Source organism: Lontra canadensis, unplaced genomic scaffold, assembly GCF_010015895.1.
Source record: "Lontra canadensis isolate GAN:19392208 unplaced genomic scaffold, GSC_riverotter_1.0 scaffold137, whole genome shotgun sequence".
NCBI lineage: Eukaryota > Metazoa > Chordata > Mammalia > Carnivora > Mustelidae > Lontra > Lontra canadensis.
The window spans coordinates 3,006,178-3,021,713 of NW_022631131.1; the positions used below are offsets into that span (position 1 = coordinate 3,006,178).

General features: G+C 52.2%; 1 protein-coding gene across 4 annotated transcripts in view; it reads left to right on the top strand.

Annotated features, from left to right (window-relative positions):
* The first annotated feature begins 225 nt into the window (after positions 1-225).
* HNF1B (HNF1 homeobox B) overlaps positions 226-15,536 on the top strand; it is a 52,205-nt gene continuing 36,894 nt past the window's right edge. For 2 of the 4 annotated variants that reach the window (XM_032843231.1, XM_032843232.1), the window contains exons 1-4: positions 226-875; positions 5,562-5,761; positions 10,699-10,963; positions 12,631-12,866. In XM_032843231.1, the coding sequence (XP_032699122.1) occupies positions 532-875; positions 5,562-5,761; positions 10,699-10,963; positions 12,631-12,866 (1,045 nt within the window). In that variant the 5' untranslated portion in view covers positions 226-531. The remainder of the gene's footprint in view (positions 876-5,561; positions 5,762-10,698; positions 10,964-12,630; positions 12,867-15,536) is intronic. The other 2 variants (XM_032843233.1, XM_032843234.1) reach the window with 1 other exon arrangement.

Consider the following 15,536-nt stretch of genomic DNA (forward strand, 5'->3'; position numbering starts at 1 on the left):
GAAATGCAGTTTCTTCTCTCCAGACTAAACCTGGGCCGGCGGCGTCTGGAAAAGCCCCGGAGCCTCCCACACCGAGGCTGCAAGCTGCTTGCTTACCAAGTCCAAAGGTCAGCTAAAGTTTGGCTGATAAACAGAACCACTACAAGAAGGTCTTCAGCCCCCCAGCGTGAGTACAATGGACCCTGGCATGCCCTGCTCCCGGTCTGGGTCTCCAGCTCTCCACGTCTGCCCCTTCATGCTCTCCCTCTCTCCCTTTCCCCCCTCCCCAAGACCATTTGCATCTTGCCGAAAGCCGGGCCCTCCCCGTTAATTTGCATATCTTATATGGCCTAATGGTGGCGATCATGGCAAGTTAGAAGTTTTCTGGCTCCTCTCGGAGGAGACTCCGGGACCCTGGGGAGTTAACAGGTGTCTGGAGGCTGAAGGGTGGGGGGGGCTCCTGGACTTGGGGTTCGTTTGTGAAACTCCCCTCCACCCTCCTCTCTTGCACCCACCCACCCCCTCACCCCCTTCTTTTTCTGTCCTTGGAAAATGGTGTCCAAGCTTACGTCGCTCCAGCAAGAACTCCTGAGCGCCCTGCTGAGCTCCGGGGTCACCAAGGAGGTGCTGGTCCAGGCCTTAGAGGAGTTGCTGCCATCCCCGAGTTTCGGGGTGAAGCTGGAGACGCTGCCCCTGTCCCCCGGGAACGGGGCCGACCCCGACACCAAGCCAGTCTTTCATACGCTCACGAACGGCCACGCCAAGGGTCGCTTGTCTGGGGACGAGGGTTCCGAAGACGGGGACGACTATGACACCCCTCCCATCCTCAAGGAGCTGCAAGCTCTCAACACCGAGGAGGCGGCGGAGCAGCGGGCGGAGGTGGACCGGATGCTCAGGTAGGCGCGGACCGAGGTGGGGAGTACGCGCCCCAACCCCTGAAGCCCGGGCCTTGTGCCTGAGTGACACTGCGCGCGACCCTGTTTCCCACCAGAGAAGTCCCCCCCCCGGGGGGGGGGGTGCTCCGCTTCTCTCCCAACACCTGGACCCCTCCCAGTGCCGCACTCGGAGGGCCCTGAATCCCGAGGCTCCATCTCCCGGTCCCCAGGCCAGCGCCCGGGACCCGAGGGGCCCTCCGGGCCTGGGAGAGCCCGAGCGGCGGAGCTCTGGGCGGGAGGTGTGCTCGCGCGACTGGAGGTGCGAGTGGGTGCAGTGAGTCAGTGGCCACCTCCCGTGAGCAGAGGCTCCCGCCCGCACAGGTCCCTGGCCGAACGTTTCTCCCGCGCGCCGCCTCTCCCGTCCCGGGAAACGCGGGCCGGCGTCTGGCACCGCGTCCTGCTGTTCTTTGTAGAGGGACTGGCGGCGCCCGGGGCCGGGATCCGGGGGGCGAGCTCTCCGGAGGGCACTCCCATCTGCAGCGCCCCTGCAAGGCCCTAGGGTTATCCGGAATCCTCAGGGCCAGGTTAGATTTGCAAAGGGAAACGTTTGCGTGTTGTAGGGCTGGGGCGCACCCGCACGGGGCAAAAGGAACACGTATCTAAGGAAGCCGGGGCAAGTGCGGCTGAGACTGCCTTCGCAGCGGATTTGGTGGCATTTTGAGAAAGAAGGGCGTTTCCAGACCTGGCCGCCGACATCCCGGCGTCCTCGCGGAATTCGGGCCGCCTGGCGGGCCTGGGATCTTTTGCTGGGCCTCCCCGACCGGCCTAGGGCTTTGACAGCTAGTTACTAATTATCCAAGGAGCCGAGCGGTGCCCTTAGACCGCATGTCGCTCCCGGCCCCTTGGCTTTAGGACCGAGTGCCTTGCGTGGCCTCGGACCCTTCAGCGTCGAGATTTCAGGACAGGGGCCGAAACCAAAGCCGCGTCCCGAGTAAGGCAGCCTCGGTGTCCCGGCCGCAGCAGCAGTTTGGGGGTGGGATGTGACCTTGCATTTGAATTTGCCATCTGGGGACCCAGCGGCTTACTCTCTAGCAAAGATAATTGGGGATTTCTAGATTTTTCCCCTCCGAAGTACTTTTTTTGCTGTTCGTAGGTTTGAGGTTCTTCCCTCGCGGTTCCCCCGAGCGGCGGCGGTTTCGTTACCGCCGGGGTTCGGGCGCAGGAAGGTGAGGGATCGGAAGAGGAGCCGCTGGGGCTCCAGGGCGGCCTGGAGGTCGTGCAGGCCGGGCAGTCTAACCGAGCTCCCGGCCGCCTGCCACGGGAAGCCCGCGGGGCCCGGGCGCATCCACCTGGCCGCTAGCGTGCGTCTTCCAGCGGGGTTCCGGGACGTTCTGCGAAGCCCGAGGCGACCCAGGGCCCCCTCCGCACCCAGCCCCGCGCTGGGCTGGACACAGCAGAGATGTAACATAAACGGCAGCACGTGGAGTTAGGGTGTTATTAATTTATTTCTATAAATCATCAACAGAAAGATACACAAAGAGTTGTGATTAGGTTGAGAAGAGAGGCGGGTTATTCATTGGTGAAGTTGTAAACGCGGCTTAGAGAGGGAAGGAAGTCCGAACGCAGACGCGGGGCTCCTGCCCGTGCACGCGCTCGGCGCTGCGGGGCGCTCCCCGCCAGGCCCCCCGGCACCTAAGCTGGGCTGTCCGGGCCGCCCCGGGGCGGTGCGCACGAGCAGACACGGCCTCGGCCCTGTGCCCTCCGCGCAGCCTGGCTCCCGTGGGGCGGGGAGGGAGGCGAGGGGCAGAGACCCTCACCCGGCTGGAGACGTAGAGACACAGGACAGACCCACGGTTTTCCCTCCTTTCCCAGGCGGGTGCCGCCTTCCCTCCCCCACCTTCGGGAGTGCTCAGACTTTATTAAAGTAATTTTTCAAGAAATTGCTAGCGGTTCCCAGGTCACTGCACGGTCGGCTCCCGACCACTCCCTTTTTTGCCCACCCTGTTCCGGTAAAGTGGAAAGAACAGAACGGAAGTGTCTTTGCTGGACGCAGGACTCCTGGAAGGGAAAGGCAAGAAGGAAAGGTCCGGGACGGCGCACCGCTTGGCCCCGCGCTCCGGGCTGGAGCTGCCTCGGGAGCCCGGGCGTTTGGAAAGGAAGGAAGCCAGAGCTGAGGCTTCTGAAGGAGCTCGGGGCGAACTGTACGGGGGTCCAGGGCTTTCCTGCTCCTGGGCAGCAGAGTCCCTGTTTGAAAAGGAGCGTGCTGGGCCCACTCCCGGCACCGGGGTCGCACGTTTGACACCTGCGCTCCGAGCACAGTGGCCGCTCGTGTTTCTCGGGATCCGTGTATTTGTCGGGCTTTGGAACCTCTTGATCTAAGCTGTATTTTCAAATGGACAAACGTAACCAGCTCTCTGGGGTCCTCCCGGTGAATACAGGTGAATTGTGGGGTCAGAGAGCTGTAAAGGTATAACTACGCCATCTTCCCCCTGGCTCTTGTCATTAAATACGGGCTGAAGTGTTTGCTCGAGTTTGTAGGGTTTCCCTGTGTTTTTTTTTTCTTAACTTTCCCAGTTGTTAAACTAATTATTCTTTCCACAGAACCTTTCCATCTTAGAACAGTAAACTATTTTGCTAGGTTTCCTAGACAGACGAAATGAACACAGGTAAAGAAATTTAAACAAAACAAAGAGTCAAAGAATCTGTTAAAGCAATTAACTTTGAAAATCCAAAGACGTTTTCTAAGTTCCAAAGCAATTGTATCTGTTGAAAGTGTTTTTCTACCCTAAAAATATCTATGGAAATATTCCCCAGAAGCAAGCGTTAAAATGATCGCTGATGTTTACACGGGTATTTGCGTCCTGTGGATATTTTCCATGTGTGAAATGGATTGCGTTTTCGCATTTTTTGTCCTTGTTAGTTCATTATGTTTCATCACTTGGATGTACCTTTATAAATACTTGAGAAATGTATTGACATATATATATAATTAATCTTAAAAGTGTGTCTTTCAAAACATCTCTGCTAAAGCCTGTGATCTCACGAATTTAATATCAAAGACTTGTTAAAATAACTAGTTATTCAGATGCTTACAAAATATGTTTACTTACAAATTTTTAAATTCGTTAAACAAAAATAAATTTTATTTGCCATGTGATAGGCACCATTTAGAAATGACCATTTCATTTGCAACAGTATCTCTGTTTTATCCTCTGCTTTACATGTTCTTTTTTGTTTTGTTTCAAACTCAGGTTTTTTCTTCATTTTTTTTCATGTTCTATCAGACTATTATACACGTCAGCATATAGTAAAGGGGTACTGGGTCTTTTTTTACGTTAAATATATAACTGTATCAAATAGTATATGTGGATATGTGGTATGAATACTTTTGTTCTATATTGTGCCTCATTTTTAAAATTTCTTGTTTTAAGTGACACTTCTCACTTTGAAGTCACCTATTCAATAAGCAAGAAAATATATTGGCAAAGTTGAAAGCACTTTAAATAAATAAAATTCAAAAACCCTAGTACATTGCTGTAGAGAAGCTTTTTGCGTATATTCTGAGAAATGAGAAGTATAATCAAGTTCTTATCCCATTCTTGAAATTGATGAGAAACATTGCCTTCCAGATATATTTCTTCCCTGATAGGGTCAGGGTAAGAATAGGAGAAACCATGGCATTTGGGATGGTTAATATCTTATTCAAAAATTGATTTGAGGGGCGCCTGGGTGGCTCAGTGGTTAAGCCTCTGCCTTCGGCTCAGGTCATGATCCCAGGGTCTGGGATCGAGCCCCACATCAGGCTCTCTGCTCAGCAGGAAGCCTGCTTCCCCTCCTCTCTCTACCTGCCTCTCTGCCTACTTGTGATCTTTCTCTCTGTCAAATAAATAAATAAAATCTTTAAAAAAATTGATTTGAAATTATCCATCCCCATTAGGTTTCGTCTGGGAGGTGGGGCTGTGGAGGGTTGTTTTTTGTTTGGTTGGTTGGTTGGTTGGTTGGTTTTTAAACTTGCGTTACCTCCCTGGAGTGATTCTTCATTCTGGGAGGAGGAACATCATTGTATTTTTAAAAAACTTTTCTGAAACTCTGAAAACTGTTTAACATTTGGCTGAGAAGTCCTCCTTGCTTCTCAGGTAGATGGACACAAATGTTTCACTCCAATTTTATAGGACAAAAAAACTGAGACACCTACTCAGAAAGGAAATAATGTGGAAAAGTTCTGGAATTCCAGACTGGTGCTGCCCCCTGTCATTGCAGGATCAGCCCGCCCAGCCCCAAGTTAATGGCATCTCCACTTTCCAGAAGGCCTTTTGCCTTCACGCCTCTCACTTTCCAGGAAAAGGAAGGAAAGCAAAATAAAATAGGAACTTTTCTCTCTGCTAAAGAAAGTGAGTGCTGGTAGTGCCTCCCCATCCCTGAAGATGGGACGTCATTGTCACCTTTATCCTCCTGATCTCCGATGACCACCTTTATCCTCCTGATCTCCGATGACCGGGACTGAGTATACTGTATAGGAGCTCTTGTCTCCCTTTCCTTTAGGTTCTGTTTTGGCCTTACCTCTCTCCCCTGGATGTCACTTGGGCAGATGGAAGAAGTGGGTGAAGATCAGGGTTTTGCACAGAGTGTAGGTAAAAGCCCTAAAAAGGGAATATTTCTACCCAGACATCTTCCACCAAAATCCTAACTGTCTGCTTATCTGTCTAGCGAGGACCCCTGGAGGGCTGCCAAAATGATTAAGGGCTACATGCAGCAGCACAACATCCCCCAGAGGGAAGTGGTCGATGTCACGGGTCTCAACCAGTCCCACCTCTCTCAGCATCTCAACAAGGGCACCCCCATGAAGACCCAGAAGCGCGCAGCCCTCTACACCTGGTACGTCCGAAAGCAACGAGAGATCCTCCGACGTAAGTGCTCTAATCCCTGCTGGACCTCAACCTGGAGTGACCTTTGCCCTAACTCTGACCCCTGTGGGATGCCTCAGTTTCCTCTACATCCAGAAGGCCTGCGGAGCATTTGGCAGATACAAGGAAGCTGGCAGGTGGATTTGGTTTTCATAGTTATACAGGGGATTGATTTCCTTCATTTTCTTCTTCCATGGTTCCTTACTACCTAGCCAGCTGCCTTGATGAGTCCATTAGTGTGTGCAATGTACATTGAATTTTCTGGTCCCCGCTTCCAGCATCCTTCTCTTTGAAACCAAGTAGGTAACAGTGGACTGTTGTCCCCAAACTAAACCAAACAGCTCTCCTTGCCGCAGATCGGAGTTCCCAAGGAAGACGTCCTGTAGCCATCCATACCTGTTGATCACTAATACTGTTCTTTTCCTCCCCTCTGGAGAGCATGTACAAAACAGAAGATAGCTATAGATACAGATACAGTCAGAACTCAATCCTGTTTCTGGGAGCGGGAGCACTCTCATCCCAAAGCAATTTAGGATGATCCCTGACATGTCAATATCGACACAGTTTTGAGACTTCAGCTGATGACCCTGTCTGATGAGGAAGCGGCTCTGGCTAAATCAGGACACAGCTGCAGTGTCTCCATTTGAGACACTGGCCAATCAGTTACTGTCATTCCCACTTCCATCCCCAAATTTTCTTTCTGTCCCAAGATTTCTTCCAGTCAGTAATACCAAGAGATTTTTGTTTTGAAGCATAGGGAAGTTTGAACTGCATTTGAATGATGGACTGTTTTTATTTTTAGGAGAATATGCTTTTACATTATCCTTTAATTATTTTGATCTGGCCCTTTTCCCAGGAAAATTTTGTATGCGCTTTCCACTCTTCCCATCCACTGTCCTCTGGGCCATCCCATCCCACTGTCCTCTTCCCATCCACTGTCCTCTGGGCCGTGGGCTCCTCTCTCTTCATCAAGATACTAATTTCCACCACCTTCTGGGTTGGGTTTTTTCCCCCCTCACTGGATGTCCACTTTCTAAAAAATCTTTCTTGTTTTCTACAACATAGTGCTCTCAAGTGATTGTTTTCAGTATTTATTGTCTCTGTGCCCGTGGGCAGTAAGGCTTACTGGAGGAGGGAAAGGTTTTAGATCTCCATCTCCTAGGGCGGCTGTTTGTTGGAAGCAATGAATGGACAGATGAGAAGAAGCAAAGGCAGAGGTCTTTGCTGCATAGGAGAAGGGGCCCCTTTTAAACTAGGGGTTGATTCACCACCCACAGTGGCTAGGTCTTTAAGAATTTGTGTTTCTGACATGAAGCAACTCTCTGTGATTCCTGGAGAGTCTGAGAACATTCTCAGGAGCCACAGTCTCCGAAGGCCAGAGAACCCTTGGGCCTACCCTCACTCCAGTGCAAGCCTCATGTGGCATCTCCAGTTTGAGCTGCCTCCCTGTGTTCAGTGGATCTCTCAGAAAGCAGAGAGATCCAGGAAAGGCCAGTTAGAAGCTGTGAAAAAGACACACGTCCCAGAAAGTTTCTCAAGATGCTTGAGATGAGACTGTCCCTGCAAGGGATTTTTTTTTTTTCCCCTGCAAGGGATTTTTAAAATCATTATTGTTTTAAAGCCACATGAGGTCTAAATCTTAAGAAACATTCCTTCATTCTGTAAATATTATTTGAACATCAATTAGGTGTCAAACACTGTCCTGGGCTGTAAGATGCACGGGCTCTTTTTTCCAGGATTTACCACCTGATGGGGGAAATGGCATGTTTAAGTAAATAATGACTGTCGCTTTCTAAGAGCTGTTATAAAGGTGTACACAAGGGGCAGCAGAGGAATTGCTAAATTGCCTGGAGATATCACAGAGGGCTTCCTAGAGGAGGTGGCATTGGACCCAATTCTTGCAGGATGAATACAAGATACACAAGCATGGGATAAAAATTAGCAAGTGAGATGGAACGTGTGAAAGGAGAAAGGGGGGAGCATTTATTTTTTTAAATTATTTTTATTAACATTTAATGTATTATTTGCCCCAAGGGTACAGGTCTGTGAATCGTCAGGCTTAGACATTTCACAGCACTCACCATAGCACATACCTTCCCCAGTATCCATAACCCCACCACCCTATCCCTACCCTCCCACCCCCCAGCAACCCTCAGTTTGTTTTGTGAGATTAAGAGTCTCTTATGGTTTGTCTCACTCCCGATCCCATCTTGTTTCATTTTTTCCTCCCCTACCCCTCAAACCAGGGGGGAGCATTTAAAAAGGCGTACTTTTTGAAAAATGAAAAATGATAATATCAGTGATAATATTCATGGGCCCATGCACATGTAGAGAATCTTCTTGTCCAAGCTAGCTCCTGAGCCTATAAAGAGGCTGCTGAAACCAGAACATTTTCTGTCTCTCTGCTTCCCCCCATTGATCTAGAAGGAAGCGGAGGAGAGATGGTGGTGGCTGGAGGATGGGCCGAAGTCTAGTTCTTCAAAACTCCAGAGGCTAGGGCCCTGAGGTGGGCAGAGCCCAGATGTTTCCAGGCACCTGCAATCAAGGCAGCCTGGCCAATTTGGGCATGCATGCAGGGAGGCTGCCTCCCCAGAAGGCAGCCCTCAGACAGAGGCCACCCCAAACTCTGGGCCGCCGTGAGGGAGCCTCACACCTACCACAGACAAAATTAGTCAGTTCTGTTACCTCCACCCAAATCAGATGTGATGGTTTTGTGGATGTATTGTTTGGGTTTGGTTTGTACCAAGAGACGATGCAAAGGTTGCTGATTAAGGAGGCTTCGTGTCTATAGGGCTGTGGCCTGTGCCTCACATCCATACAACTTTGGGCAAGTCCTATAAGCAGTCTGAACCTCAGTTTCTTCAGCTACAAAACGGAGAAGACCAGACTTCTTGCATGGAGATGTTGTAAGAGTTAGATGGACCTTTTGGATACCCCACCACACCGGGGGCTCAATACACATTCATTGTCATGATCAGTATTTGGGAGTACAGGAAGAGCCTCCTGTGGCTCCTGGGTCCTCGGGATTATCCTTACTGGCCTTGCCTCTTACTCTTGGTGACGCCACAGGGAGGAGAGGAGACCTTGAGACAGACCTCTGAGCGAGGAACTTCTTTCCCCGCTCTTGCTGTCCCTCAGGTGGCCGTACCAGCCGGTGGCCATGGAGACCCAGTAATGTAAAAGGTGTGGAGGCACTTGAAAAACATGGCCTCCCTAGGAATGTGGGTCCCCATCATCATTCTGACTAGAGATAGATGTTCTGAAAGACTGTTGAGTGCCCCCTTAGGTTTTCACCCGGTCCCATCCCACAGGCAGGGAAGCAGGTGGTGGGGAGAGTTAGGTGACTTGGCTTGGGCCCTCCATTAGCCAAAACTGAGGCAGTGGCTTCCTGCCCAGAGCTTGGGCAGGGCTTCTCTCGAGGTGTCTGAAGCAGTTATTGGGAATCACTGAACACGGAGCTGAAAGTGGCCTGAGAATCCTCCAGAGTGGGTAGGACCCAAATCCTAGGCCCCAGGGACAGGTTCAGACACTACTTAGAACTTGGCCAGTCGGCAACCAGTTCAGATGAAGCCCAGCACAGCCTGTAGCAGAGTCTCAGGTTCAGGCTGGTTAGAGGCCCACTGTTCCTGAGGATGGGCCAAAATGGAAAATGATCCCTAGACCGGTAGTAAGTTCCCCATCGCTGGAGGGGTGTAGACTGGAAGACCACGTGGCAGGGTGTCGTAGAGGGAATTTGAGCATTAAATAGTGGCCTGACTCTGAACCTTGGAGAATTTTGGATCAAGTTGCCTCCGACACCTGCAGAAGTGACTCCAGGAACCAAGAAAGAAAAACATCAAAGTCCAGAACCTGGGGATTGGGAGTTAGGAAGTGAATCTGTCATGTGTCCTTGCTTGGCAGGGTGGTTGGCCTCTGTGTTTGTTCATCTGTAAAATGGAACTAATGACTCTGAACCCTGGTTCATGTAGTTCTGAGGAAGATGAAAACAAAGTTCTCGTCTCCCACAAGTGAAAAGTAAATCTCACTTAAACCACATGGGCTAGAGTGTCCCCAGTGGGTGAGCTGCCACCTTTCATTCTTTCATTCAACAAAAAAATGTATTGAGGGTCACTATGTACCCGGATCCTGGGAATTGACGGGGAGCATCACTTTCTCTAAATTTATCTTTCTCCAACTCTTTAAATGCCATTGCTAGAAAGGTCCTGTGTTTGCAGTCTTCTGCATTTGCCGTCTGTCAAAAGTGAGGCAGATCCGTAAGACCTTTCCTTCTTGGGCTGTTTCCCTCATAAATGGACCCCTGGACACACCACACACACACACACACACACACACACACCATTGCCTTTGAAATTATCCGAAATCTGAGAGCTTCTTCTCTTTCTATTCTAAAACTCCAGTTATATTTATTCCTAAGTAATAGTGAACAGGTTTTGGGTTTTTCTGAGGGGATAACATCATAAGGTAGACGCCTAGGATGCATGAGGAGAGAGGAGTGCTGGGGAGAGCTGTTTTTAGTTTCTGAATATTTTGTCTAAGAGCATATTGTATCCTTGAGCCCTTTACCTCTAGACCTGAGACTTAGTTGAGCTCATCCTCTTGGACACCAGAATACAAGAGTTCAGGATTCAGAGGCTTGCTTCATGTCTGAGGGCCAGTGAGCCGATGAAAACACACTGCCACTCAGACGGTGGCTGGGCCACATGGGAGCTCCTTCAGAGAGAGGAAAGCGGTGGCTTTGGTGGAGCAAACTGAAGTGGGCAGTGAGGGGCCTGTTGTGGGCTTCCCCTCTGGACCCCACGGCCCCACACGTCCTAACGGCAGATGGCAAAGCTTAGGGGAGAGGAATAAAGGTGTTTTTGTCTGTCTGTCTGTCTATCTGTCTATCTGTCTGCCAAGTGAAGGCTACAGACCCTATCAAATCTACTCCTTTCTCTTTTCAGAGTTCAACCAGACAGTCCAGAGTTCTGGAAATATGACAGACAAAAGCAGTCAGGATCAGCTGCTGTTTCTCTTTCCAGAGTTCAGTCAACAGAGCCAGGGGCCTGGGCAGTCCGATGATGCCTGCTCTGAGCCCGCCAACAAGAAGATGCGTCGCAACCGGTTCAAATGGGGGCCCGCATCCCAGCAAATCTTGTACCAGGCCTACGACCGGCAAAAGAACCCCAGCAAGGAAGAGAGGGAGGCCTTAGTGGAGGAGTGCAACAGGTAACACCACCAGAAACTCACTCGAGCAGGCGGGCAAGCACATGGACCTGAGATCCAGCCCTACAGTGCTGGGATATTGAAGTACTGGTTATCCAGCTAAGTGTGGCTACAGCAGGGTTTCCCAAAGTGTGGTCCACGGAACCCTGATTTCACACTATTAACAAATAAGTTTGAGAAACTTCAAGTGTATTCTTCCTCCCGGGGAGTCGTGACCCACATTAACCTTAAAAAGACCCCGAGAAAGCCTAGAGTTGAGAAACGTACATCGCTTTGTTGAGTTGATTGTGAGGCAAGGGGTACTTAAACGATGAACTGTTATTGTAGGGAAGATAATTTGGAGGTTGCTGGTCCAAAAATAAGATGTCAGTAGGATGAGAACCAGTGTTTGACCTCCATGCAGACCAGGGAAAAACGGTCCCTTAGCCAGAGACTGGCTCTGGCTTTGACCAACTTACTGGTCCAGGAGGAAACTTGGCAGAAAAGAATTGGTTAGATCTGTCCAATGCACTCTGTCTACACTGCTTAGAATTCTTTTTGTATCTTAACAACCATATATAATTTTAAAGAAAATGATTAGAAATCCTTGGGATATCTTTTTTTTTTTTTTTCACTCCTGCCATCTTCCCTGACTCCAACATTAACTTTGACTTCCTGAAAAGTCTGGTCTGCAAAAGGTGGGGGACACCGGGGTGGCTCAGTCAGTTAACCATCCGACTCTTGATTTCAGCTCCAGTCATCATGATCTTAGGGTCGTGAGATCTAGGCCCATATCAGGCTCTTCACAGGGCATGGAGTGTGCATGAGGTTCTCCCTGTCCCTGTCTCTCTGCCCCTCCCCCCTTTCTTATACGAGAGCTTGTACTCACCCTCAATAAATGAAATGAAATGAAATGAAAAGAAAAAAGAAGTCTGGTCTTTGATCTGGCCAAGTTGACCCTGCGGGCTCTCTGTCCATCTCTGGGCTGGTCTGGCTCTGACAACAGGATATGGCTAGGGAGCTGAAGCCAGGAAAGGACATGTCACAGAATCCCCAGGCTGTGCTCTGTCCCCCTGCTAATGAGAAGCCCCCCCAGCACCCAGCGGTGTCTGAGAGTCCCTCTCCCACCTGGCCAGCAGTGATAAAGCTAGAGACCAAGCACTTCTCTGTGTCCTCCTTTCACTGCTCCCAGCCTGCCCTTTGAAGAGGATTCCTGTGGCACATAAAGAATATGGCTATCCTCGCACCCTTTTGGGGCTATCCAAACTCTAAATGACCAGAAGTCCCTCGAAGGGGTTCAGATGGAGCTAGTGAAGGATTTCACCTTTTGTAGGTTGGGAAGAGTAGCAACATAAGATATCAAGAGGCCCTGTCTGGACCCTCTCCCTGCATTACCTGCCCGTTGGCTGCTCTCTCTGTATTGGGAGCCACACCAGAGGCCAAAGCCCCTCATTCCGGGGCCACAGAGCTTGTGCGGCCCATTTTCGGCCCTACTCCAGCCAGATAACTCCATGGGCTGGACTTCTCTCAGAACAGGCTTTTCCCCAGGCCCCACCTCTGTCCTTGGCCTCTTCACGCTCCTGAGCAGGAGCACTGAGATGTTGTGTCTGGGGCCAAGGACCAGCAGGCCTCCCCCTGGCTACTCTCACTCACCTTCTTCCCCCGCTTCCCCCTCTCCCGTCCATCCTCAGGGCAGAATGTTTGCAGCGAGGTGTCTCCCCCTCCAAAGCCCACGGCCTGGGCTCCAACCTGGTCACTGAGGTCCGTGTCTACAACTGGTTTGCAAACCGCAGGAAGGAGGAGGCGTTCCGGCAGAAGCTGGCCATGGACGCCTACAGCTCGAGCCAGACGCACAGCCTGGACCCCCTGCTCTCCCACGGCTCTCCCCACCACCAGCCCGGCGCCTCTCCTCCAAACAAGCTGCCAGGTAAGCCTGGCCCAAGCCCCAGTGCCTCGGAGGCCCAGCCACCCTGCTTCTCCCCACGGGTCTGGGCTGGCGAAAGGTTTTTCCCAAGGAGGAAATGGCGGGATGGTGCTAGGGCTGGCCCCCTCCTGTGACCAGAATGTTCTTGGGAGAACAGTGTGTGGCTGCACTCAGGTTTCCTCTGAGTCCTTGCTCAGACTCTGGGGAACCCCTCTTCCCCAGCCTTCTCTGGGTCTCCTTTCTTCTCCCTGGGTGGTTGCTGACTCAGCAAAGCGGGGCAACTGTCAGATGAGATGGAGAGGCTGCCTTATTGGCACTCTACATCTGAACTACAGGGTCCCCTCTACCCCATCCAGATCCCATGCCAGGGCTCCATCCAGCCCTAGCAGGGGTGGCCCAGAGGCCTGTGGGGAAGGGCCACTCTGCTGGCAGTCTCTTGCTGGCTTCGGTGCTCTGCCAAAGTTAGTGCAGAATCTCACCTGACAGCTTTGCAGGGCTGAGATGGCCCAAACTGGTTGATTCCCTACTGTGTGCTGCCATGTGCCGGGCCCCCAGCCTGCATTAGTCGTCTCTGCTACGGGGTGTGGGCTTGTCCGGCTCAAAGCCTACATCGTCACTGTGGGAAAGCACCCCTATATGCTGAGTGGTGCATCAGGCCTGGTCTGAGGCAGAGCACTTCTCCCCCCTCCCCGGGGCTTAGTCCTTCCTGGAAAGCTGGCTGCCCAGCATGAGGGTGCTTATTGAGGCTGGCTTGGTGTCCGAGTAGAAAGAGGATGGCATGATCTGCCCCCTGCTCTGGGGAAGGGTTTGCAAAAGGAGAACCAGGCCTCATTTGCAGCTCTGCCTGCTGCTTGCTCTGCTGCTGGGAGCAGTCTGAGGTCTGGGGCTGGCCTCAGTGGTGGGGGGCCCCGGCTGGGCTGTTGCCAAGCATTTGTTCCATACACTGATCCCACAGCATGACTGCTTCCAGGGTGTCTGGGTACCTGGGCCAGGGCTGGGGCCTTCTTGGGACCCCACTCCTGCAGAAGGGAAAGGTTCAGCCACACAGGGAGAAGGTTCAGGTTATTCTTGAAAGGCCAAGAAGCACCCCCCCAGCGCGGCCATCGCCCCAACCCCGAAGAGCACTAGCCTGATGGCAGAGTAAGTCCATCCTGTAACGGAAACCCAAAGCAGGGTTCAGAGGGCAGAGCAAACGGCATGTGGCCAGCACGGAGCATGACGGGGGCACTTGCTGCCCGCCCGCCCTCGGTGATCCACGGAGCAGGGGCTGGAGCGGTGGGGGGCGTGGTTGGGGCAAGGGGCATTATTGAGAAGACAATGGCTATTGTGCTGGGACCTGTGATCTCCACACCAAAGTCAGGGAGCCTGCAAGCCGAACAAAGGCCGGGCAGCTTTCTGACAAGCTGGGGTTGTGGTGAGGTCACCACGGGGTCGTTGGCGGAGGACTTCTGTATACTGACAGGAGACACAGAGCGGGGCCAGAGGGGCCGGGCAGGTACTGGAAACTGAGCAGGGTGCATGCTAAATACAGCCCAAGAGCCCTCTGATCGGGGTCCCGGGACGCATGGTCCCCCTGGAGTGGGTTCTCTAGGGTCCCCCCACCAGATCTCGGCCTTTGAAAAAAATCATGGAATGCTAGAACTGGGAGGAGCTTCAAAGAAGGAAACGGAGACCCAAACGAAGCAGTAACTTGGCAAAGTTAAGAGAGCAAGGGTGGCAGACGTGCCTAGAACTTGGGCCTGCCGATTCCCACTCGGCGCCACGTAGGTGCGTGTGCATCCTGCCCACAGAAGCTTCTTGTCTCCTTGGGAAGGCATCGCGCTGGCATGGAATGCACAGGACCATCTAGGGCCCAAGGCTGTCGTCCAGGGCTTCGTGTGTGTTTCTAGGGAGAGACTCCTATTTATAGAGCAGTAGTGAGGGGACACTGTGTGTGTTCACAGTGGCCGCCTTCCCCTCTGCCTGAATTTTCACTCAGGGCTCATCATGGCAGTCCTTGTCCATGCCCAGAGAGGGGGTTCTCTGGACTTGGTTCTGAATCCTGCCCCTAGCTAGCCAGGTTGATCCCCACAACAGCAGGGTGACCCAGTCATGTCACTTCTCCAGGTCGGACTTGCCCATCTGTAGAACAAAGAAAGAGGACCTGCCTCATCGGGCCCACGTGAGGATTAAATGAGAGAACGTGTAAACACCCTCTTTCCCAATAAATGGTGACGACTCTCATTATTGCTGCGGTTCTGACAAGCAGCCGCAGAAAGAAAGGCAGGCAGCAGCCATCCGTTTCCTTCTGACTTTCACACTTGGGGGCATCGTGTCCTAAGAGGCGGTGACATGCGCCCTGGGGCCGGGCTGGGGCCTGGGGTGCAGGACGCTGGGAGGTGTGACTGTGCACCCCCCCCCTTAGGCTGCTGGGGTAGCACGTGAACTGTGCTGGGGCTCCTAGGGGACACACCCCAGGCTCGGCAGACAGCAGGCTGGAGCCCCGTGCTCAGGGTGGGCTGCGTATAGTCTGCAGAGCCTGGCAATGTGTTTCCTATTGGTATGGCCTCTAGCCAAGCCCAGAATGTACCTGGACACAGAATACAAAAAGAGCTCTGTGGGGGGCCAGGGAGAGACCAAGACCCAGAGTCAGCGTCAGCCCTAGTACCCTCTAAGGCTGAGCCTGGGGTGGGG